Consider the following 25023-nt stretch of genomic DNA (forward strand, 5'->3'; position numbering starts at 1 on the left):
GCTGCCTGCATGGGCGTTAAACGCCCATTCTGCTATCCTTACTAGCGTTTAAATGCCAGTAAGCCTGTCCTCCAGGGTGTGCTATTTTTTATGCTGTTTTTGATTCTGCTTTAATTCTGCAGCTATTTTTATGACTCCACATGATCACCAACCTAAAGAAAACATAAAATAACAATGGAAAATGAAATGAAAAAGTAATTAACATAGATAAATAAGATTGGGTTGCCTCCCAATAAGCGCTTCTTTACTGTCTTTAGCTGGACTTTTACTGAGCTTTTAATTTAGTCTCAGTTTTGAGCACTCTTGCTCAACATTGCCTTCAAGATAATGTTTGACTCTCTATCCATTAATAATGAATTTTTTGTCAGAGTCAATATCCTGAAGCTCTACATATCCATATGATGACACACTTGTAATCACATATGGTCCCTTCCACTGGAATTTCAATTTCCCAGGGAACAATCTGAGCCTAGAGTTAAACAGCAGAACCTTCTGTCCTGGCTCAAAGACTCTAGATGACAGCTTTCTGTCATGCCACCTTTTTGCTTTCTCCTTGTAAATTTTAGCATTTTCGAAAGCATTAAGTCTAAACTCCTCCAGCTCATTCAACTGGAGTAATCTTTTCTCTCCATCTACCTTAGCATCAAGGTTTAGGAACCTGGTTGCCCCATAGGCCTTGTGTTCCAGTTCCAGTGGCAGATGACAGGCTTTTCCATACACAAGCTGGTATGGAGAAGTCCCTATAGGAGTCTTGAATGCGGTTCTGTATGCCCACAGAGCATCATCCAGACTTCTTGCCCAATCCCTTCAACGGGTACTTACAGTCCATTCCAGGATTCGTTTTAGTTCTCTATTTGAGACTTCAGCTTGCCCATTTATCTGTGGATGATATGGAGTTACCACTTTGTGGTTAATTCCATATCGGATCAGAGCAGAGTCAAGTTGTTTATTGCAGAAATGAGTGCCTCCATCACTGATCAGTACCCTAGGGACACCGAACCTGTTAAAGATATGCTTCTGGAGGAACTTCATCACTGTCTTAGTATCATTAGTGGGTGTTGCAATTGCCTCTACCCATTTAGATACATAGTCTACTGCCACCAGAATATAAGTGTTTGAATATGATGGTGGAAAAGGCCCCATGAAGTCAATACCCCATACATCAAATAACTCAATCTCTAAGATCCCTTGCTGAGGCATGGCATAACCGTGAGGCAGATTACCAGCTCTCTGGCAATTGTCACAGTTACGTACAAACTCTCGAGAGTCTCTATAGAGAGTAGGCCAGTAGAAGCCACATTGGAGAACCTTTGTGGATGTTCGCTCACCTCCGAAATATCCTCCATATTGTGATCCATGGCAATGTCATAGGATCTTCTGTGCCTCTTCTCTAGGTACACATCTACGGATTATTCTGTTTACACATTTCTTAAAGAGATATGGTTCATCCCACAGGTAGTACTTTGCATCAGAAACCAATTTTTTTGTTTGCTGCTTACTTTGGGTATGAATCTCACAGCTTTATAGTTTGCAATGTCTGCAAACCATGGTATTTCCTGAATGGCAAAGAGTTGTTCATCCGGAAAGGTTTCAGAGATCTCAATAGGAGGGAGGGACGCTCCTGCTACTGGTTCTATCCGGGACAAGTGATCAGCTACTTGGTTCTCTATCCCTTTTCTGTCTCTTATTTCTATATCAAACTCTTGCAAAAGCAACACCCATCTTATGAGTCTGGGTTTTGAATCCTGCTTTGTGAGGAGATATTTTAGAGCATCATGCTCAGTGTACACAATCACCTTTGATCCTACTAAATAAGATCTGAACTTATCAATGGCATAAACCACTGCAAGCAACTCCTTTTCTGTGGTTGTGTAATTCCTCTGTGCGTCATTTAAAACACAGCTAGCATAATAAATGACATGTAGAAGCTTGTCATGCCTCTGTCCCAATACTGCACCAATGGCATGGTCACTGGCATCACATATTAGTTCAAATGGTAATGTCCAGTCTGGTGCAGAAATGACTGATGCTGTGACCAGCTTAGCTTTCAGAGTCTCAAACGCCTGCAAACACTCTGTGTCAAAGACAAATGGTGTATCAGTAGCTAGCAGATTGCTCAGAGGTTTTGTAATTTTTGAAAAATCCTTTATAAACCTCCTATAGAATCCTGCATGTCCCAGAAAGCTTCTGATTGCCTTAACATTGGCAGGTGGTGGTAATTTTTCAATTACTTCTACCTTAGCTTGATCCACCTCTATTTCCTTGTTTGAAATTTTGTGCCCAAGGACAATTCCTTCAGTCACCATAAAGTGACATTTCTCCCAGTTTAAAACCAGGTTAGTCTCTTGGCACCTTTTCAGAACAAATGCTAGATGGTCAAGACAGGAGCTGAATGAGTCTCCAAATACTGAGAAGTCATCCATGAAGACTTCCAAAAATTTCTCTACCATATCAGAGAAGATAGAGAGCATGCACCTCTGAAAGGTTGCAGGTGCATTGCACAGACCAAATGGCATCCTTCTGTAGGTAAATACTCCAAATGGACATGTGAATGCTGTTTTCTCTTGGTCTTGAGGATTTACTGCAATTTAGTTGTAACCTGAATAACCATCCAAAAAGCAGTAGTATTCATGGCCTACCAGTCTCTCTAGCATATGGTCTATGAATGGTAAAAGAAAATGATCCTTTCTGGTGGCTGTATTGAGCCTTTTATAGTCAATACACATACGCCACCCTGTAACTGTTCTTGTAGGAACCAGTTCATTCTTTTCATTATGAACCACTTTCATACCTCCCTTCTTGGGGACAACTTGGATAAGGCTCACCCAGGGGCTATCAGAAATAGAATAAATAATCCCAACCTCTAGTAACTTAGTGACCTCTTTCTGCACCACCTCCTTCATGGCTGGATTCAGCCGCCTCTGTGGTTGAACCACTCGCTTAGCATCATCCTCCAATAGGATCTTGTGCATGTATCCGGCTGGGCTAATGCCCTTGAGATCACTTATGGACCACCCAAGAGCTGTCTTGTGTGTTCTTAGCACCTGAATTAGTGCTTTTTCTTCCTGTGGCTTTAAAGCAGAGCTTATGATAACCGAAAAAGTGTCATCTTCTTCCATAAATGTATATTTCAGGGATGGTGGTAGTAGTTTGAGCTCGGGTTTAGGAGGCTTCTCCTCTTCCTGAGGAGTTTTCAAAGCTTCTTCTGTTTTCTCTGGTTCCTCCAGATCAGGCTGAAACATCTTTAAAAATGTTCTCTAGCTCTGATTCGAGACTCTCAGTCATATTGACCTCTTCCACCAGGGAGTCAATAATATCAGCGCTCATGCAGTCCTTTGATGTGTCTGGATGCTGCATAACTTTGACAACATTCAACTTAAACTCATCCTCATTGACTCTCAGGGTTATCTCCCCTTTTTGGACGTCAATGAGGGTTCATCCAGTTGCTAGAAAAGGTCTTCCTAGAATGAGAGTTGCACTCTTGTGCTCCTCCATTTCCAGCACTACAAAGTCAGTGGGAAAGGTAAATGGCCCAACCTTGACAATCATGTCCTCAATTACGCCTGATGGAATCTTAATGGAGCCATCAGCAAGTTGGAGGCATATCCGGGTTGGTTTAACTTTATCAGTCAAACCAAGATTTTTGATAGTGGATGCAGGTATTAGGTTGATACTTGCCCCAAGATCACATAGAGCTGTCTTGGTACAAGCACCCTCTAATGTGCATGGTATCATAAAGCTTCTGGGATCTTTAAGCTTCTCTAGTAAGCTTTTCAGAATGACTGTACTGCATTATTCAATGAGGAAAACTTTTTTAGTTTCTCTCCAATCCTTCTTATGACTTAAGATCTCTCTGAGTGGTCTAGAGACATCTGGGCCTTTTCTGTAAGCCCATAGTAAAAAATGTCTAACTGCACCCATTCTGAAAACATTTCAGATGGGCATTTTCTTAGCATCTCTCTGTACCTCTCCCAGGCATTATAAAGAGATTCATTATCCTCTTGTTTAAAGCCTTGGATGTCCAGCCTTAGCTATGTCATCCTTTTTGGAGGAAAATATTGATTCAGGAATTTGTCTGATAACTGTTTCCATGTTTTTATGCTTGCTGTGGGTTGGTTATTTAGCCACCTCTTAGCTTGATCTTTTACAGCAAATAAAAACCAGTAATAATCTGTAGACATCCTGATCTACTTCCTTATCACGTACTGTGCCAGCAATTTGCAAGAATTGTGCCAAAAACTCAGTATACACTGGCAATTTTGCTGCACCATGATATTGAGCTGAGGGTTTAGCTCAAAACTGCTGGCTCTGATGGGGGGTATACAGATACTACTCCCATAAGAAGCAGTAGTGGGGTTAGCATATGACCCCAGAGTCCTTCTGGACTGTTCAGTTCCACTTGAGTCCATAATGAACCTCTCTTGTTTTTGTATACACAGTTAACAAAGAAATAAAAAGATGTGTGTCTCTATGTCTGGATATAGAGCACTAGTAATGGAAGAAGGATTATGTTTTGAAAAATAAAAATAGAATAAAAGAAAAATTAAAATATTTTTGTTTTTATTTTATTTATTTAATGCTAATTTGAAATTAAAGAAACTAAAATAAAGTAAATGGGAAAAATGGTATAAGTTTCGAAAATTAAAAGAAAAGAAATAAAATAAAATTGAAAACTAAAATAATTAATTAATTAAAAAGATTTGAAAAATTTTGAGTGTAATTTTCGAAAATGAAGAGAAAGAAAGTGGTTAGGAAGTTTTAAAAAAGATATGTCTTAAAATTAAAGATACTTGTAAGAAAATAAATAAAAGAAAAGATAAGATAAGTTAGGCAAGAGAGGATAAGGAATTTAAGAGAAGATAAGTTTTTAAATTAAAAAGTTTTGAAATTTAAATTTTAAATTTGAAAATTAAATTTTGAAATTTGAAATTTGAAATTTGAAATTTAAATTTTAAATTTTGAATTTTGAATTTTGAAAAAGTCAACAATATAAGATAAAGATTTGAAAAAGATATAAATTTTGAAAAGGTTTGATTTTTAAAATTTTAAATTTAAATTTTGAAATTTGAATTTTGAATTTTGGAATTTAATTGAAATTTAAAATTTGAATTTGAAATAAGATAAGATAAGATTTTGAAAAAGATATGATTTTTGAAAAAGATTTGAATTTTGAAATTTAAAACTAAGATAAGATAAGATAAAAATTTTAAAAGAAAAATCTGAAAAAATTTTTTATGTAAATTTCGAAAATTTAATTAAAATAAAGAGAAAAGATATTTTTTTGAATTTAATGAGGAAAGAGAAAAATAATAAAATTACACCAAACTTAGAATTTTTAGATCAAAACAAAGAAAACAAACAAGAAAATTTTGAATGTCAAGATGAACACCAAGAACACTTTGAAGATCAAGATGAACACCAAGAACAAATTTTAAATTTTTTTAAGGAAATAAGGACACAAAAAACACCAAACTTAAAAATTTTTATACTTTTGGACAATAATAATTCAAAAATGTAGAAGAAAAACAACAAAAGACACCAAACAAAAAAATTTAAAGATCAAATAAGAAAAATTATCAAGAACAATTTGAAGATCAAGAAAGAACTAAGAATATGTAATTAAAAATATGAAGAAAAATAAAAACATGCAATTGATACCAAACTTAAAACATGAAACTAAACTCAAACAAAAAACTCAAAGAAAAATTAAAGATTAATAAAGAGAAATAAAATTTTTGAAAAGAAAATAAAAGACTCAAATTTAGTGACTCTAAACCAAAAAAGATAAATTTTTACTAATCTAAGCAACAAGATGAACCGTCAGTTGTCCAAACTCGAACAATCCCCAGCAACGGCGCAAAAAACTTGGTGCACGAAATTGTGATTACACTTTTCACAACTCCGCACAACTAACCAGCAAGTGCACTGGGTCGTCCAAGTAATACCTTACATGAGTAAGGGTCGATCCCACGGAGATTGTCGGCTTGAAGCAAGCTATGGTTATCTTGTAATTCTTAGTCAGGAGATTAATGATAAAAATGATTTTGTTTATGAAAAGTAAATAACATGAAATAAATGGTACTTGTGATCCAGTAATGAGGAACAGGTTGAGGTTCCAGAGATGCTCTGTCGTCTGAATCTCTACTTTCCTACTGTCTTCTCCAAACACGCATGGCTTCCTTCAATGGCAAGCTGTATGTTGGTGGATCACCGTTGTCAATGGCTACCATCCGTCCTCTCGGATAAAAAAATACCAGGCACGGTTTCTCTACGGCTAATCAACTGTCGGATCTCTCGTCTCGGATGAAAAATACCAGGTACAACTACCGCACGGCTAATCATCTGTCGGTTCTCACTTGTGTCAGAATAGGATCTCTCTATCCTTTTGTACACTGTCACTGTGCCCAACATTCGTGAGTTTGAAGCTCGTCACATCCCGTTCCAGATCCTACTCGGAATACCGCAGACAAGGTTTAGACTTTCCGGATCTCAGGAATGCTGCCAATTGGTTCTAGCCTCTACCACGAAGGTTCTAATCCCACGGACTCGGTCCGTGGATTAGAGACCTAAGAGATACGCACTCAAGCTGTCGCCCAATGACTACGTTGAGCTCAGGTAGAACGGGAGTGGTTGTCAAGCACGCGTTCATAAGTTTGAGAATGATTATGAGTGTCACGGATCATCATATTCTCTATGTTGAAGGACGAGTGAGTATCTTAGAACAGAATCAAGCGTGATTGAATAGGAAACAATAGTAATTGCATTAATCCATTGAGGCACAGCAGAGCTCCTCACCCCCACCTCTGGGGTTTAGAGACTCATGGTGTAGAAAATACAATATGAGATGTAAAATGTCATGAGTTACAAAATAAATCTCTAAAAGTAGTTTTTATACTAAACTAGTAACTTAGGTTTACAAAAATGAGTAACTAAGTGCAGATAGTATAGAAATCCACTTCCGGAGCCCACTTGGTGTGTGCCTGGGCTAAGCATTGAATCTTTCATGTGCATAGGCCATTCTTGGAGTTAAACGCCAGCTTGGGTGCCAGTTTGGGCGTTTAACTCCAGTTCTGGTGCCAGTTCTGGCGTTTTACGCCAAAAAAGGGTCTCTAGCTGGCGTTTAATGCCAAGTTGGGCAATCAAATCTCGGGCAAAGTATAGAATATTATATATTTCTGGAAAGCCCAAGATGTCTACTTTCCAACGCAATTAAGAGCGTGCCAATTGGGCTTCTGTAGCTCCAGAAAATCCACTTTGAGTGCAGGAGAGTCAGAATCCAACAGCATCTGCAGTCCTTTCTCAGCCTCTGAATCAGATTTTTGCTCAGGTCCCTAAATTTCAGCCAAAAAATACCTGAAATTACAGAAAAACACAAAAACTCATCGTAAAGTCCAGAAATGTGATTTTTTCATAAAAACTAATAAAAATATAATAAAAAGTAACTAAAACATACTAAAAACTACCTAAAAACAATGCCAAAAAGGGTATAAATTATCCGCTCATCACTCTTTAAACCAAAAGGCAAGAGCAAGGGGTCCAAGGCTTTGAGAATCAATGGTTAAGAGGGCCTAAAAGAAACAAAATCTTGGCCTAAAAAGTTCAAATGAGCTCCTCCCCCTAACTAATATGCTTGTAGTGTGAAGGTGTCAAGTGAAAAGCTTGAGACTGAGCAGTTAAAGTCGTGATTCCAAAAGCAAAAGAGTGTGGCTAAGAACTCTGGACACCACTGGCTGGAGATTCTAGCAAAGCTGAATCACAATCCTAAGGGGTTCACCCAGTTAAGTGTCTGTGGCATTTATGTATCCGGTGGTAATACTGAAAAACAAAGCACTTAGGGTCACGGCCAGCCTCTAAAAGAAGCTGTGTTTAAGAATAAAAAAGAAATAAACTAAGAAAGTCAATAATATCATCCGGATTCTGAATTCTTAAAGACATCAACACTTCTGAGCTTCAAAGGATAGTGAGATGCCAAAACTATTTAGAAGTGAATAGTTACAAGCCCCGCTCATCAATTGGAACTGAGCTTCATTGAAAACCTCTGAGATTTATTGTATCCTTCTCTTCTTTTTGATCCTACTTTGTTTTTGGTTGCTTGGGGATAAGCAACAGTTTAAGTTTGGTGTTCTGATGAGCGGATATTTTATACGCTTTTTGGCATCTTTTTCATATCATTTTAGTTATGTATTGTTCAAGTTTTATTATGTTTTCATAGGTTTTAGTGAAAATTTTACATTTTTGGATTCTACTTTGAGTTGTTGTGTTTTATGATGATTTCAGGTAAATTCTGACTGAAATTGAGGAGTTTTGGAAAAGTCTGATTCAGAGACAGAGAAAGGAATGCAGATGCTGTCGGATTCTGACCTCCATGCACTTGACGGAAAATTTCTGGAGCTACAGAAGTCCAAATGGCGCACTCTCAATGGTATTGAAAATCTAACATCCAGGGCTTTCCATCCATATATAATAGTCCATACTTATCTCTGGAATTGAAGGTCCAAAACTGGCGTTCAACGCCAGCTACCATCCAAATTTCTGGCGTTGGACGCCCAAAAGGGAGCAAAGTGGGCGTCCAACGCCCAAAAGGGAGTACCAACTCGTGGAGTCACCCCAAGCTCAGTTCAAACACATACCAAGTGGGCCCAAGATGTGGATTTTTGCACTATCAACCTAGTCTACCTTATCTCTGTAATCCTTAGTTATTAGATTAGTATTTAAGGAAGAGATCACCATGTTTAAGATCTTTCCTCCCCCATTCGAACATTACACTATTTTTTTGTAAAAGCATGAGAACTAAACCTCCTAAGTTAGGGTTAGGAGCTCTGCTGATTCTCATGGATTAATAATATTACTGTTCTATTTCAATACACGTTTGATTCCATTCTCTTGTGCATTTTCGTTATTCATATCATGAATTGAGGATGACCTGTGACAATCATCCTTGTTCTACATGGGTTCCGTGTGAGTCCTGCCCGGATAGCATTGAATCACAAGTTAGAAAATGCACTGCGGATTCCAAGAGCGTGCCTGGGCAACTTTGGATATGTGACATATAATCCCGTTGACCGTGGGTTACTGAGGTTTCTGTGGTGTCAAGGCTAGAGTATGAGAAGCAGCATTCCCTGATCCAGAAGATCCGACCTTGTCTGTGGCATTTTAAGTAGGATCGCGAAAGAGAGTGGATTGCTTAGGTCTTCACCTTCGACTATTGGGAAGCCATGAGTTAACTTGATGAGTGCTCGAATATGGTGGACTGCTATGGTTTAGAAGAGACTAACTTGATGAGGATGCTACATGAGTTAGTAAATTACGGTTTCCATTGAATGAATCGTTCATTGTTGAAGTAGACAGTAAGAAAAGTTAATCTGGAAAGAATACGCATCTCCGAAGCCTTAACTAATTATCCATCATTGCTTTTGCACTAATCTGGTATCTCGTTCTTACTATTTCATTTATGCTTTTAAACAAACAACCATCTTTTCTAATCGCCTGACTAAGATTTACAAGATAGCCATTGCTTGCTCAATCCGACAATCTCCGTGGGATCGACCCTCACTCACCTGAGGTATTACTTGGATGACCCGATGCACTTGCCGGTTAAGTTGTGCGGAGTTCAATTCTGTCTACCAGTCCGACTGGGACATCAATTCGAATTGGGGCATTTTCTGCTGGTATATAAGATTTGGTTATCCTCTTTGTATCAGAAAATGCATCAGGGAATTCATTTGCTATTCTTTGTAAATGTATAATCTTTTGAAGAAACATATTCCCCTATAGTGGATGCAATAATATTGCGTTATTTGGTCAGTTTATCCGCATATCATAAACTACATATGCATATAATGGATGTGGTAACAACCTACTTATATAGCTGATGAGCGGATAATTTATACGCTTTTTGACATTGTTTTTAGTATGTTTTTAGTAGGATCTAGTTACTTTTAGGGATGTTTTCATTAGTTTTTATGTTAAATTCACATTTCTGGACTTTACTATGAGTTTGTGTGTTTTTCTATGATTTCAGGTATTTTCTGGCTGAAATTGAGGGACTTGAGCAGAAATCAGATTCAGAGGTTGAAAAAGGACTGCTGATGCTGCTGGATTCTGACCTCCCTGCACTCAAAGTGGATTTTCTGGAGCTACAGAACTCGAAATGGCGCGCTTCCAATTGCGTTGGAAAGTAGACATCCAGGGCTTTCCAGAAATATATAATAGTCCATACTTTGGCCAAGAATTGACGATGTAAACTGGCGTTCAACGCCAGCCTTCTGCCCAAATCTGGCGTCCAGCGCCAGAAAAGGATCCAAAACCAGAGTTGAACGCCCAAACTGGCACAGAAACTGGCGTTCAACTCCACAAATGGCCTCTGCACGTGCTACACTTCAGCTCAGCCCGAACATACACCAAGTGGGCCCCGGAAGTGGATTTATGCATCAATTACTTACTCATGTAAACCCTAGTGACTAGTTTATTATAAATAGGACCTCTTACTATAGTCTTCGACCATCCTGGATTGTATTTTGATCCTGTGATCACGTTTTGGGGGCTGGCCATCTCGGCCATGCCTGGACCTTCACTTATGTATTTTCATACGGTAGAGTTTCTACACTCCATAGATTAAGGTGTGGAGCTCTGCTGTTCCTCAAAGATTAATGCAAAGTACTACTGTTTTCTATTCAATTCTTCTTATTTCGCTTCTAAGATATCCATTCGCACCCAAGAACGTGATGAAGGTGATGATTATGTGTGACGCTCATCATCCTTCTCCCTTAGGAACGCGTGCCTGACAAACACTTCTGTTCTACATGAATTAAGCTAGAATGAGTATCTCTTAGATCTCCTAACCAGAATCTTCGTGGCGTAAGCTAGAATGATGGCGGCATTCAAGAGAATCCGGAAAGTCTAAACCTTGTCTGTGGTATTCCGAGTAGGATTCAATGATTGAATGACTGTGACGAGCTTCAAACTCGCGAGTGCTGGGCGTTAGTGACAGACGCAAAAGGAGGGTGAATCCTATTCCAGCATGATCGAGAACCGACAGATGAATAGCCGTGCCGTGACAGGGTGCGTGAGCATATTATTCACTGAGAGGAGGGGATGTAGCCACTGACAACGGTGATGCCCTTGCATACAGCCAGCCATGGAAAGGAATGAGACTGATTGGATGAAGATAGCAGGAAAGCAGAGGTTCAGAGGAACGAAAAGCATCTCCATTCGCTTATCTGAAATTCCTACCAATGAATTACATAAGTATCTCTATCCCTATTTTATTCGAAAACACCATTATCACTTTATATCTGCCTGACTGAGATTTACAAGGTGACCATAGCTTGCTTCATACCAACAATCTCCGTGGGATTCGACCCTTACTCACGTAAGGTATTACTTGGACGACCCAGTGCACTTGCTGGTTAGTTGTATCGAAGTTGTGACAATTATGAATTAAGATCAAAGCACCAAGCTTTGGAGCCATTACTAGGGATTGTTCGAGCCTGGACATCACAATTTTGTGCACCAAGTTTTTGGCGCCGTTGCCGGGGATTGTTCGTGTTTTGACAACTGACGGTTCATCTTGTTGCTCAGATTAGGTAATTTTCTTTTTATTTTCTTTTCAAAAATTTTTCAAAAATCTTTTAAAAATTCTCTCATCTGTTTTCGAAAAAAATAAAAAAAAATGTTTTCAAAAATAAATTATTCTATGGCTTCAGAATTTTTAAGAATGAATTCTAGTGTTTCATGAAGCATGCTAAAGCCTGGCTGGCTGTAAAGCCATGTCTAAATTCTTTTGGACTGAGGTTTTGGATTAAAATTGAATGAATTACATTCATATGTTTGCTGAAGCTTGGCTGGCCATTGGCCATGTCTAGTGTTTTGGACTGGAGCTTTCATTGAAAGCTTGGCTGGCTAGTGAGCCATGTCTAATTCCTGGACTGAAGCTTTAGACTAACATGGCAAGATTCCTGGAATTCATACTAAAAAATTTTGGAATCCTTATTTTTCTTTTTCAAGACTATTTTCGAAAAATATAAAATAAAAATCCAAAAAAATTAGAAAATAATAAAAAATCAAAAATATTTTCTGTTTCTTGTTTGAGTCTTGAGTCATATCATAAGTTTGGTGTCACTTGCATATGCATCTTGCATTTTTTTTTCGAAAATATCATGCATTCATAGTGTTCTTCATGATCTTCAAGTTGTTCTTGGTAAGTATTCTTGTTTGATCTTGATGATTTTTTGTTTTGTGTCTTTTCTTGTTTTTCATATGCATTCTTGAATTCTTAGTGTCTAAGCATTAAAGAATTCTAAGTTTGGTGTCTTGCATGTTTTCTTTGCATTAAAAATTTTTCAAAAACGTGTCTATGATGTTCATCTTGACATTCATAGTGTTCTTGGTGTTCATCTTGACATTCATAGCATTCTTGCATGCATTCATTGTTTTGATCTAAAAAAATTTCATGCATTGCATAATTTTCATGTTTTTAATAAAAATTCAAAAAAATATCTTTCCCTTTTTCTCTCATCAAATTCGAAAATTTGGATTGACTTTTTCAAAAATTTTTAAAATCAAGTTGTTTCTTATGAGTCAAATCAAATTTTCAATTTGAAAATCTTATCTTTTTCAAAATCTTTTTCAAAATTCAAATCTTTTTCAAAATTCATGGTTATTTTCGAAAATTCCAAAAAAATAATTTTCAAAAACCTTTTTCTTATTTTATATCATAATTTTCGAAAATAACATAATCAATTAATGTTTTGATTCAAAAATTTGAAGTTTGTTACTTGCTTGTTAAGAAAGATTCAAACTTTAAGTTCTAGAATCATATCTTGTGATTTCTTGTGAATCAAGTCATTAATTGTGATTTTAAAAATCAAATCTTTTTCAAAACTAATTTCTATCATATCTTTTCAAAAATATCTTCTTATCTTATCTTTTTCAAAAATATCTTTTCAAAATATCTTTTCTAACTTCCTAACTTCTTATCTTTTCAAAATTTGTTTCAACTAACTAACTAACTTTTTGTTTGTTTCTTAACTTTTTCAAAACTACCTAACTAACTCCCTCTCTCTAATTTTCGAAAATACCTTCCCTCTTTTTCAAAAATTTATTTTTAATTAACTAATTAATCTTATTTTTATTTTTAATTTTAAAAAAAAAATTTCGAAAAAAAAGACTAAACTTTTTCAAAAACTATTTTCAAAAATCACTAACTCTTCTTCAAAATAATTTTCGAAAATTATACCTTCTCCATCCTATTCTATTTATTCATTCATATCCTAACATCTCATCTCACATCTCTTCCATTCGTACAGTTGTGCTTCTTCCTTTACATCACATTCTTTGTCTCTCCCTCTTTTCTTCCACTCACAAAGGGATCCCTATACTGTGGTATAAAGGATCTCTATTATTATTATTATTTTTCTGTGCCTTCTTCTTTGTCATATGAGCAGGAGCAAGGATAAGAACATTCTTGTGGAAGCAGATCCAGAACCTGAAAGGACTCTGAAGAGAAAATTAAGAAAAGCTAAAATACAACAATCCAGAGATACCCTTTCAGAAATTTTCGAACAGGAAAAGGAGATGGCAGCCGAAAATAATAATAATGTAAGGAAGATGCTTGGTGACTTTACTGCACCTAATTCCAATTTACATGGAAGAAGCATCTCCATTCCTGCCATTGGAGCAAACAATTTTGAGCTGAAACCTCAATTAGTTTCTCTGATGCAGCAGAATTGCAAGTTTCATGGACTTTCATCTGAAGATCCTTTTCAGTTCTTAACTGAATTCTTGCAGATATGTGATACTGTTAAGATTAATGGAGTAGATCCTGAAGTCTACAGGCTCATGCTTTTCCCTTTTGCTGTAAGAGACAGAGCTAGATTATGGTTGGATTCTCAACCTAAAGACAGCCTGAACTCTTGGGATAAGCTGGTCACGGCTTTCTTAGCCAAGTACTTTCCTCCTCAAAAGCTGAGCAAGCTTAGAGCTGATGTTCAAACCTTCAGGCAGAAAGAAGGTGAATCCCTCTATGAAGCTTGGGAAAGATACAAACAGTTGACCAAAAAGTGTCCTTCTGACATGCTTTCAGAATGGACCATCCTGGATATATTCTATGATGGTCTGTCTGAGTTATCTAAGATGTCATTGGACACTTCTGCAGGTGGATCCATTCACCTAAAGAAAACGCCTGCAGAAGCTCAAGAACTCATTGACATGGTTGCTAATAACCAGTTCATGTACACTTCTGAAAGGAATCCTGTGAGTAATGGGACGCCTATGAAGAAGGGAGTTCTTGAGGTTGATACTCTGAATGCCATATTGGCTCAGAACAAAATATTGACTCAGCAAGTCAATATGATCTCTCAGAGTCTGCATGGAATGCAAGCTGCATCCAACAGTATTCAAGAGGCATCTTCTGAAGAAGAAGCCTATGATCCTGAGAACCCTGCAATAGCAGAGGTAAATTACTTAGGTGAACCTTATGGAAACACCTATAACTCAACATGGAGAAATCATCCAAATTTCTCATGGAAGGATCAAAAGCCCCAACAAGGCTTTAATAATGGTGGAAGAACCAGGTTTAGCAATAGCAAGCCTTTTCCATCATCAACTCAGCAACAGACAGAGAACTCTGAACAAAATGCTTCTAATTTAGCAAATCTAGTCTCTGATCTATCTAAGGCCACTGTAAGTTTCATGAATGAAACAAGGTCTTCCATTAGAAATCTGGAAGCACAAGTGGGCCAGCTGAGTAAAAGGATCACTGAAATCCCTCCCAGTACTCTCCCAAGCAATACAGAAGAGAACCCAAAAGGAGAGTGCAAGGCCATTGACATAAGCGCCATGGCCGAACCTGTGAGGAGAGGAGAGGACGTGAATCCCAAGGAGGAAGACCTCCTGGGACGTCCAGTGATCAATAAGGAGCTTCCCTCTGAGGAATCAAAAGACTCTGAGGCTCATCTAGAGACCATAGAGATCCCATTGAACCTCCTTATGCCCTTCATGAGCTCTGATGAGTATTCCTCTTCTGAAGAGAATGAGGATGTTACTGAAGAGCAAACTGCCAAGTTTCTTGGTGCAATCATGAAGCTGAATGCCAAATTATTTGGCATTGATGCTTGGGAAGTTGAACCTCCCTTGTTCATCAATGAACTAAGTGATCTGGATCAACTGACATTGCCTCAGAAGAGACAGGATCCTGGAAAGTTCATATTACCTTGTACCATAGGCACCATGATCTTTAAAGCTCTGTGTGACCTTGGTTCAGGTATAAACCTCATGCCCCTCTCTGTAATAGAGAAACTGGGAATCTATGGGGTGCAAGCTGCTAAAATCTCACTAGAGATGGCAGACAGCTCAAGAAAACAGGCTTATGGACAAGTAGAAGATGTATTAGTAAAGGTTGAGGGCCTTTACATACCTGCTGATTTCATAGTCCTGGATACTGGAAAGGAAGAGGATGAATCCATCATCCTAGGAAGACCTTTCCTGGCCACAGCAAGAGCTGTGATTGATGTTGACAGAGGTGAACTAGTCCTTCAATGGAATGAGGACTCCCTTGTGTTTACAACTCAAGGATCTCCCTCTGCAACCATGGAGAGGAAGCAGAAAAAGCTTCTCTCCAAGCAGAGTCAACCAAAGCCCCCACAGTCAAACTCTAAGTTTGGTGTTGGGAGGCCACAACCAAACTCTAAGTTTGGTGTTGAACTCCCATATCCAAACTCTAAGTTTGGTGTTGGAGAGTCTCAACAAAGCTCTGCACATCTGTGAGGCTCCATGAGAGCTCACTGTCAAGCTATTGACATTAAAGAAGCGCTTGTTGGGAGGCAACCCAATGTTTATCTAATTCTTATTTTTATTGTTTTTCATGTTTTCTTAGGTTCATGATCATGTGGAGTCACAAAATAAATATAAAAATTGAAAACGGAATCAAAAACAGCAGAAGAAAAATCACACCCTGGAGGAGCATCTGTCTGGCGTTCAGCGCCAGAACAGAGCATGGTTCTAGCGCTGAACGCCCAAAATGGGTAGCTTCTGGGCGCTGAACGCCAGAACAGGCATAGTTCTGGCGTTCAACGCCAGAAATGGCACACAAATGGGCGTTGAACGCCCAAAATGGCCACCAACCTGGCGCTGAACGCCCAGAGTTGGGTACAAAGGCATTTTTATATGCCTAATGGGTGCAGGGATGTAAATGCCTTGACACCTCAGGATCTGTGGACCCCACAGGATCCCCACCTACCACCACTCACTTCTTCTCACCACTCTCTTTCACACAACCCCATAAACACTCTTCCCTAAAAACCCCTCACCAATCACCTCAATCTCTCTTCCCCACTAAACCTTCACCACTCACATCCATCTCCTCTTCCCCATAAACCTACCTCATAAACTCCACCTACCTTCAAAATTCAAAACCAATTTCCCACCCAAACCCACCCATATGGCCGAACCTTAACCCCCCCTCCCTTCCCTATATAAAGACCTCCATTCTTCATCAAATTCACACAACACACCCCTCTACACTCTCCTTGGCCGAAACCACATCTCCCTCTCCCTCTCCATATTTCTTCTTCTTCTTCTACTATTCTTTTGTTTATTGCTCGAGGGCGAGCAATATTCTAAGTTTGGTGTGGTAAAAGCATAGCTTTTTTGTTTTTCCATTATCATTGATGGCACCCAAGACCGGAGAATCCTCTAGAAGAGGGAAAGGGAAGACAAAAGCTTCCACATCCGAGTCATGGGAGATGGAAAGATTCATCTCCAAAGCCCATCAAGACCACTTCTATGATGTTGTGGCCAAGAAGAAGGTGATCCCTGAGGTCCCTTTTAAACTCAAAAGAAATGAGTATCCGGAGATCCGACATGAAATTCAAAGAAGAGGTTGGGAAGTTCTAACAAATCCCATCCAACAAGTCGGCATCCTAATGGTTCAAGAGTTCTATGCCAATGCATGGATCACCAAGAACCATGATCAAAGTAAGAACCCGGATCCAAAGAACTATGTTACAATGGTTCGGGGGAAATACTTAGATTTTAGTCCGGAAAATGTGAGGTTGGCGTTCAACTTGCCATACATGGAAGAGAACGCACACCCCTACACAAGGAGAGTCAGCTTTGATCAAAGGTTGGACCAAGTCCTTATGGACATATGTGTAGAAGGAGCTCAATGGAAGGTTGACTCCAAAGGAAAGCCGGTTCAACTAAGAAGATTGGACCTCAAGCCTATAGCTAGAGGATGGTTGGAGTTCATTCAATGCTCAATCATTCCCACTAGCAACCGGTCTGAAGTTACTATAGACCGGGCCATCATGATCCATAGCATCATGATTGGAGAAGAGGTGGAAGTTCATGAGATTATATCTCAAGAACTCTACAAGGTGGCTGACAAGTCCTCCACTATGGCAAGGTTAGCCTTCCCTCACCTCATTTGCCATCTATGTTACTCAGCTGGAGCTTTCATAGAAGGAGACATTCCTATTAAGGAAGAGAAGCCCATCACTAAGAAAAAGATGGAGCAAGCAAGAGAGCCCATTCATGGAGCTCAAGAGGCGCAGGAAGCTCATCACCATGAGATCCCGGAGATGCCTCAAATGCACTTTCCTCCACAAAACTATTGGGAGCAAATCAACACCTCCCTAGAAGAATTGAGTTCCAATATGGGACAACTAAGGGTGGAACATCAAGAGCACTCCATCATGCTTCATGAAATAAGAGAAGATCAAAAAGCAATGAGGGAGGAGCAACAAAGACAAGGAAGAGACATGGAAGAGCTCAAGGACATCATTGGTTCCTCAAGAAGGAAACGCCACCATCACTAAGGTGGATTCATTCCTTGTTCTTATTTCTTCTATTTTTCGTTTTCTATGTTATGTACTTATCTGTGTTTATGTCTTCATTACATGATCATTAGTAGTTAGTAACTATGTCTAAAAGTTATGAATGTCCTATGAATCCATCACCTCTCTTAAATAAAAACTGTTTTAATTCAAAAGAACAAGAAGTACATGAGTTTCGAATTTATCCTTGAACTTAGCTTAATTGTATTGATGTGGTGACAATGCTTCTTGTTTTCTGAATGAATGCTTGAACAGTGCATATGTCTTTTAAAGTTGTTGTTTAAGAATGTTAAATATGTTGGCTCTTGAAAGAATGATGACTAGGAGACATGTTATTTGATAATCTGAAAAATCATAAAAATGATTCTTAAAGCAAGAAAAAGCAGCAAAGAACAAAGCTTGCAGAAAAAAAAAGAAAAAAAAAGAGGCGAAAAAAAAATAGAAAAAAAAATAGAAAGAAAAAGAAAAAGCAAGCAGAAAAAGCCAATAACCCTTAAAACCAAAAGGCAAGGGCAAATAAAAAGGATCCCAAGGCTTTGAGCATCAGTGGATAGGAGGGCCTAAAGGAATAAAATCCTGGTCTAAGCGGCTAAACCAAGCTGTCCCTAACCATGTGCTTGTGGCGTGTAGGTGTCAAGTGAAAACTTGAGACTGAGCGGTTAAAGTCAAGGTCCAAAGCAAAAAAACAAAGAGTGTGCTTAAGAACCCTGGACACCTCTAATTGGGGACTTTAGCAAAGCTAAGTCACAATCTGAAAAGGTTCACCCAATTATGTGTCTGTGGCATTTATGTATCCAGTGGTAATACTGGAAAACAAAGTGCTTAGGGCCACGGCCAAGACTCATAAAGAAGCTGTGTTCAAGAATCATCATACTGAACTAGGAGAGTCAATAACACTATTCGAAATCTGAAGTTCCTATAGATGCCAATCATTCTGAACCTCAATGGATAAAGTGAGATGCCAAAACTATTCAAGAGGCAAAAAGCTATAAGTCCCGCTCATATGATTGAAGCTCTGTTTCATTGATAGTTTGGAATTTGTAGTATATTCTCTTCTTTTTATCCTATTTGATTTTCAGTTGCTTGGGGACAAGCAACAATTTAAGTTTGGTGTTGTGATGAGCGGATAATTTATACGCTTTTTGACATTGTTTTTAGTATGTTTTTAGTAGGATCTAGTTACTTTTAGGGATGTTTTCATTAGTTTTTATGTTAAATTCACATTTCTGGACTTTACTATGAGTTTGTGTGTTTTTCTGTGATTTCAGGTATTTTCTGGCTGAAATTGAGGGACTTGAGCAGAAATCAGATTCAGAGGTTGAAAAAGGACTGCTGATGCTGCTGGATTCTGACCTCCCTGCACTCAAAGTGGATTTTCTGGAGCTACAGAACTCGAAATGGCGCGCTTCCAATTGCGTTGGAAAGTAGACATCCAGGGCTTTCCAGCAATATATAATAGTCCATACTTTGGACAAGAATTGACGATGTAAACTGGCGTTCAACGCCAGCCTTCTGCCCAAATCTGGTGTCCAGCGCCAGAAAAGGATCCAAAACCAGAGTTGAACGCCCAAACTGGCACAGAAACTGGCGTTCAACTCCACAAATGGCCTCTGCACGTGCTACACTTTAGCTCAGCCCGAACATACACCAAGTGGGCCCCGGAAGTGGATTTATGCATCAATTACTTACTCATGTAAACCCTAGTGACTAGTTTATTATAAATAGGACCTCTTACTATAGTCTTTGACCATCCTGGATTGTATTTTGATCCTGTGATCACGTTTTGGGGGCTGGCCATCTCGGCCATGCCTGGACCTTCACTTATGTATTTTCATACGGTAGAGTTTCTACACTCCATAGATTAAGGTGTGGAGTTCTGCTGTTCCTCAAAGATTAATGCAAAGTACTACTGTTTTCTATTCAATTCTTCTTATTTCGCTTCTAAGATATCCATTCGCACCCAAGAACGTGATGAAGGTGATGATTATGTGTGACGCTCATCATCCTTCTCCCTTAGGAACGCGTGCCTGACAAACACTTCTGTTCTACATGAATTAAGCTAGAATGAGTATCTCTTAGATCTCCTAACCAGAATCTTCGTGGCGTAAGCTAGAATGATGGCGGCATTCAAGAGAATCCGGAAAGTCTAAACCTTGTCTGTGGTATTCCGAGTAGGATTCAATGATTGAATGACTGTGACGAGCTTCAAACTCGCGAGTGCTGGGCGTTAGTGACAGACGCAAAAGGAGGGTGAATCCTATTCCAGCATGATCGAGAACCGACAGATGAATAGCCGTGCCGTGACAGGGTGCGTGAGCATATTATTCACTGAGAGGAGGGGATGTAGCCACTGACAACGGTGATGCCCTTGCATACAGCCAGCCATGGAAAGGAATGAGACTGATTGGATGAAGATAGCAGGAAAGTAGAGGTTCAGAGGAACGAAAAGCATCTCCATTCGCTTATCTGAAATTCCTACCAATGAATTACATAAGTATCTCTATCCCTATTTTATTCAAAAACACCATTATCACTTTATATCTGCCTGACTGAGATTTACAAGGTGACCATAGCTTGCTTCATACCAACAATCTCCGTGGGATTCGACCCTTACTCACGTAAGGTATTACTTGGACGACCCAGTGCACTTGCTGGTTAGTTGTATCGAAGTTGTGACAATTATGAATTAAGATCAAAGCACCAAGCTTTGGAGCCATTACTAGGGATTGTTCGAGCCTGGACATCACAATTTCGTGCACCAATAGCTCATTAGATCGTGATATCTATATGAAAGTCCCCGAAGGACTAAAGATATCTAAACCATCCAATGAATATTCACAAGGGTTATACTTAGTCAAATTGCAAAGATCTTTATATGGTCTAAAGCAATCTGGACGAATGTGGTATAATCGTCTTACTGAGTATCTGGCCAAAAATGGATTTAAGAATGATGATATTTCTCGTGTGTTTTTATAAAGAAATATGCATCTGGATCCATTATAATTGTTGTATACGTTGATGATTTAAATATCATTGGAACTCGTAAAGAGATTCCAACAATTATAAAAACTCTAAAAGAAGAGTTTGAGATGAAAGATCTTGAAAAAACTAAATTTTGTCTCGGCTTGCAGATCGAGCATACAAAAAAATAGGATCTTCAATCATTAAACAACATACACAGAAAATATCTTGAAGAGATTTTATATGGATAAGTCACATCCATTAAGTACCCAAATGATCGTAAGATTTGGATGTGGAAAATGATCAATTCCGTCCTAAAGAAGAAAATGAAGATATCCTTGGCCCTGAAGTACCATATCTTAGCGCCATTGGAGCACTAATGTATGTTGCTAATAACACACGACCCGATATATGGATAAGTCACATCCATTAAGTACCCAAATGATCGTAAGATATTTGGATGTGGAAAATGATCAATTCCGTCCTAAAGAAGAAAATGAAGATATCCTTGGCCCTGAAGTACCATATCTTAGCGCCATTGGAGCACTAATGTATGTTGTTAATAACACACGACCCGATATATCATTTGCTGTGAACTTACTAGCAAGGTATAGTTCCTCTCCAACCAGAAGTCATTGTAGTGGAATCAAACAAATCTTTCGATATCTTCATGGAACGGTTGATATGGGATTGTTTTATCCATATGGATCCAAGTCACAATTAGTTGGCTATGCAGATGCTGGATATTTGTCTGATCCACATAAAGGGAGATCTCAAACAGGATACCTATTCATATATGATGGTACAGCTATATCATGAAAGTCCACAAAACAGACGATTGCGGCAACATCCTCAAATCATGCTGAAATACTAGCGATTCATGAAGCAAGTTGCGAGTGTTTTTGGCTCAAGAGTTTGATCCAATATATTCTGTCATCATGTGGACTGATTGATCAGAAGATAGCTCCAACTGTCCTGTTTGAAAATAATACAACATTCATTGCTCAACTTAAGGGCGGATATATCAAAGGCGATAGAACAAAGCATATTTATTTCAAATTCTTCTTCACTCATGATTTTTAAAATCAAGGGACAGTTGATGTCCAACAGGTCCGCTCAAATGATAATCTGGCAGATTTATTTACAAAGTCACTCCCAAAATCCTCCTTTGAAAGATTGGTACATGAGATTAGGATGCCCCGATTTCGAGACATTAAATGATGTCGACAAGAGGGGGAGACTGTACTCTTTTTCCTTGGTTAGGTTTTTTTCCTATTTGGTTTTTCTTGACAAGGTTTTTAATGAGGCAGTCCCCATCACAAAGGATACTGTACTCTTTTTCCTTCCCTAAAGTTTTTTTCCCATTGGGTTTTTCTTTAATAAGGTTTTAACGAGGCATAATCTTAAATAGTCATCTAAGGGGAGTGTTGTGATAAAAATATGAGATGGATGCCCATTAATGATATGGACGGCCGAAGTTTTCAAAAAAGAGATTTGAGACTATTACAAAGACCAACCTTTAATAACGGTTGAATTTGTACACCTATAAATAAGACCTCATAGCCTTACATACAACACAACAATAATTAATAGAATTCTCTCTTTTATACTGCTGAAATATTATTCTCTCTTTTTATATACGCTACTATATCAGTAATATATATATATATATATATATATATAATTTTTATTATATTGAGATATTATTTATAGTGAATATTAATACTAAAGTCTTTTATTTATACTTTTTTATTTTATATTTATTACTTTTTTCTTAGTTATTTATTTATTTTATAACAACATCTTCATATAAAGATAATTATAAAATTTTGATGATAGTATCTACTCTAATATTTTACTCTCTTTTAATTTCAACTTTTTAAAATTTAAATATCTTTCCTTGAACGCCGGAGCGACCAAACTCCGGATCCGCAACTATTCCGCGCGCTGGAAAGCGAAAACCCAAAATCCTCAAAAGGTGTAATCTCAGCCATCAAAATGTTAAACCCCCATTCAATGAATACAAAACAAACCACGTCATCAATCCTCAAAAAACCACACCAACCAATCAGGATCCATTTCTCATCCCTATATATATTCCCACTACAATACCTTCATTCTTCATCTAACCTACACTCTCTTCTCAACTCGCACACGCAATTTAACCCTCGAACCACCGTTCTTTTTTTCTTCTTCCAACAATGGCTCCGGCGAAGGCAGAGAAGAAGCCAGCAGAGAAGAAACCCGCGGAGAAAGCACCAGCGGAGAAGAAACCGAAGGCGGAGAAGAAGATCTCGAAGGAAGGAAGTAGCGATAAGAAGAAGAAGAGAGTGAAGAAGAGCGTTGAGACTTACAAGATCTACATCTTCAAGGTTTTGAAGCAGGTTCACCCTGACATCGGAATCTCGAGCAAAGCCATGGGAATAATGAACAGTTTTATCAACGATATCTTCGAGAAGCTCGCTCAGGAAGCTTCTAGACTCGCCAGGTACAACAAGAAGCCGACGATTACTTCGAGGGAGATCCAAACTGCCGTACGGTTGGTGCTCCCTGGTGAGTTGGCGAAGCATGCCGTTTCTGAAGGGACCAAAGCGGTGACTAAGTTCACCAGTTCGTAAAATGTTTGGGGATTTTTCTAGGGTTTCGGCTTCTGGATGAATCATGGATCTAGGGTTTTTACGGGAGATGTGCTTTTATTTTTCTTTTAAATTTAATATTATTAGTATGTAGATGTAATGTTCTGAACAGTTGTTAATGGAAGGTGTTCTTTGGAATAATCACTGTGTGTTTGTCTCCTTCTTTTCCTCTTTCCTCTTTGACATGCAATTCGCAAAATACAGTTATTGGTGAGGAACTAAGCTCTGAATAAGAATTTAGGATTTTATGTTATAGAATTTGATGTTGATAATTTGATGTGGAATAGATTTTGTTAGGAACTTAGGATGGTTGATATCGGAACTTGGTCTTGATTCTTTGGATGTTAATTCTCATTAAATTGGTAGGTTATTTGTGCTTCAAATACCAAGGGCTTTGTTTTCAATAAATTTTATAGACTGTGATGACATGCAAGGTGTGTTTTGTCTGTTTATGTTGGTCAAATCTGTATGAATGTAATGTGGCCTGGTTTATAACCTTTTGGGTGAGCTATCTACTTATTCAGTTATTCTATGTAATTTAGTTACATGGTTTTCTTCGGTTTACCTTTTATTTTATATAAGACAACAAAGTTAGTGTTTGTGAGTATCTGTTTGTATATGCTATTATTTATGATTCAACATCATGTTAAAGTGTACTAAAATAGGATAGATACCACAACATTCAATGCAATATACATAAAACCTAAATAATCTTTGATACTTGCAGATAATGCCTTTGATTGGATTGTCATAAATCTTTTTCAATAGTTACTTTGTCATTTCTTGCAAGTTGAAAAATGAAGTTTCTCTGCTTGGTACTTGAAGATTAGGGCTGATTCGGCTCTAGTTGGGGCTTCTATGGAGTTGTTCACGATCAAATCTGGCTTGTGTGAGAAACTTATTGATTTTATCTTAATCCTTGCACTTTCCATTCCTTGATATTATCTTCATTTATGGTTTTTCTTCTATGTTCATTTTCTTGTTATCATTGATGCTGGCGTTTTTAACTTATGATGCTCATATATTCTCGTTTAATTTAATTAGTGTTACCTTATGAGTCATTGGTTTTGTTATTTACAACTCCAGTGTGACTTTATAAGTCATTGGTTTTGTTATTTACAACACCAGAATGTGTAGTGAATTTTTCGACAATGTTTTTGTTTAGTAGGTTTTTTGTTGAGACTTTGCAAAAGGAAATGATGAAGCTGTGTTTGGTTGTTGTCCAAGTGGGTAAAGTAACGCAATGAGACCCTTGGCTGCTCGGACAGATTCTTTTTTGGTATTGTACTGTTGTCATTTTGCCCCTTTAAAATATAAACCTTAGAATGCCTCTCTTCCTATAACTAAAAACTAATGCATAGACGGAAATTTGTGTCTCTATTCCTGCTTCCACTGTCCTCGCCCAAGAACCAAACACAGCCTGAATTCCACTGTTCATTCTTTTCTCAACTAAACATTGAATGTAAATAGGAAATGAAACCTTAAACCATTCAGACCTTTAAATTTGAAACGGTGTCACTGTCTTCCAAACAAGGGATTTCTAGGAAACACATGGCCTATTTCATGTATAACTAAATCTTTTCATGGTATCT

At 38.1% G+C, this 25023-nt stretch overlaps 1 protein-coding gene and 1 non-coding gene across 2 annotated transcripts; one reads left to right on the forward strand and one right to left on the reverse strand.

The window, feature by feature from the left end:
- Positions 1-13971: 13971 nt before the first annotated feature.
- Positions 13972-14079, reverse strand: LOC112731411 (small nucleolar RNA R71). The gene has a single exon (XR_003167190.1). It is a non-coding gene; the product is annotated as a small nucleolar RNA R71 (small nucleolar RNA).
- An 8598-nt stretch (positions 14080-22677) lies between these two features.
- Positions 22678-23572, forward strand: LOC112727223 (probable histone H2B.3). The gene has a single exon (XM_025776897.3). The coding sequence runs from the start codon at positions 22997-22999 to the stop codon at positions 23411-23413; it is 417 nt and encodes a 138-aa protein (XP_025632682.1). The 5' UTR covers positions 22678-22996; the 3' UTR covers positions 23414-23572.
- The last annotated feature ends 1451 nt before the right edge of the window (positions 23573-25023 follow it).

Source organism: Arachis hypogaea, chromosome 12 (assembly GCF_003086295.3).
Source record: "Arachis hypogaea cultivar Tifrunner chromosome 12, arahy.Tifrunner.gnm2.J5K5, whole genome shotgun sequence".
Classification (NCBI taxonomy): domain Eukaryota; kingdom Viridiplantae; phylum Streptophyta; class Magnoliopsida; order Fabales; family Fabaceae; genus Arachis; species Arachis hypogaea.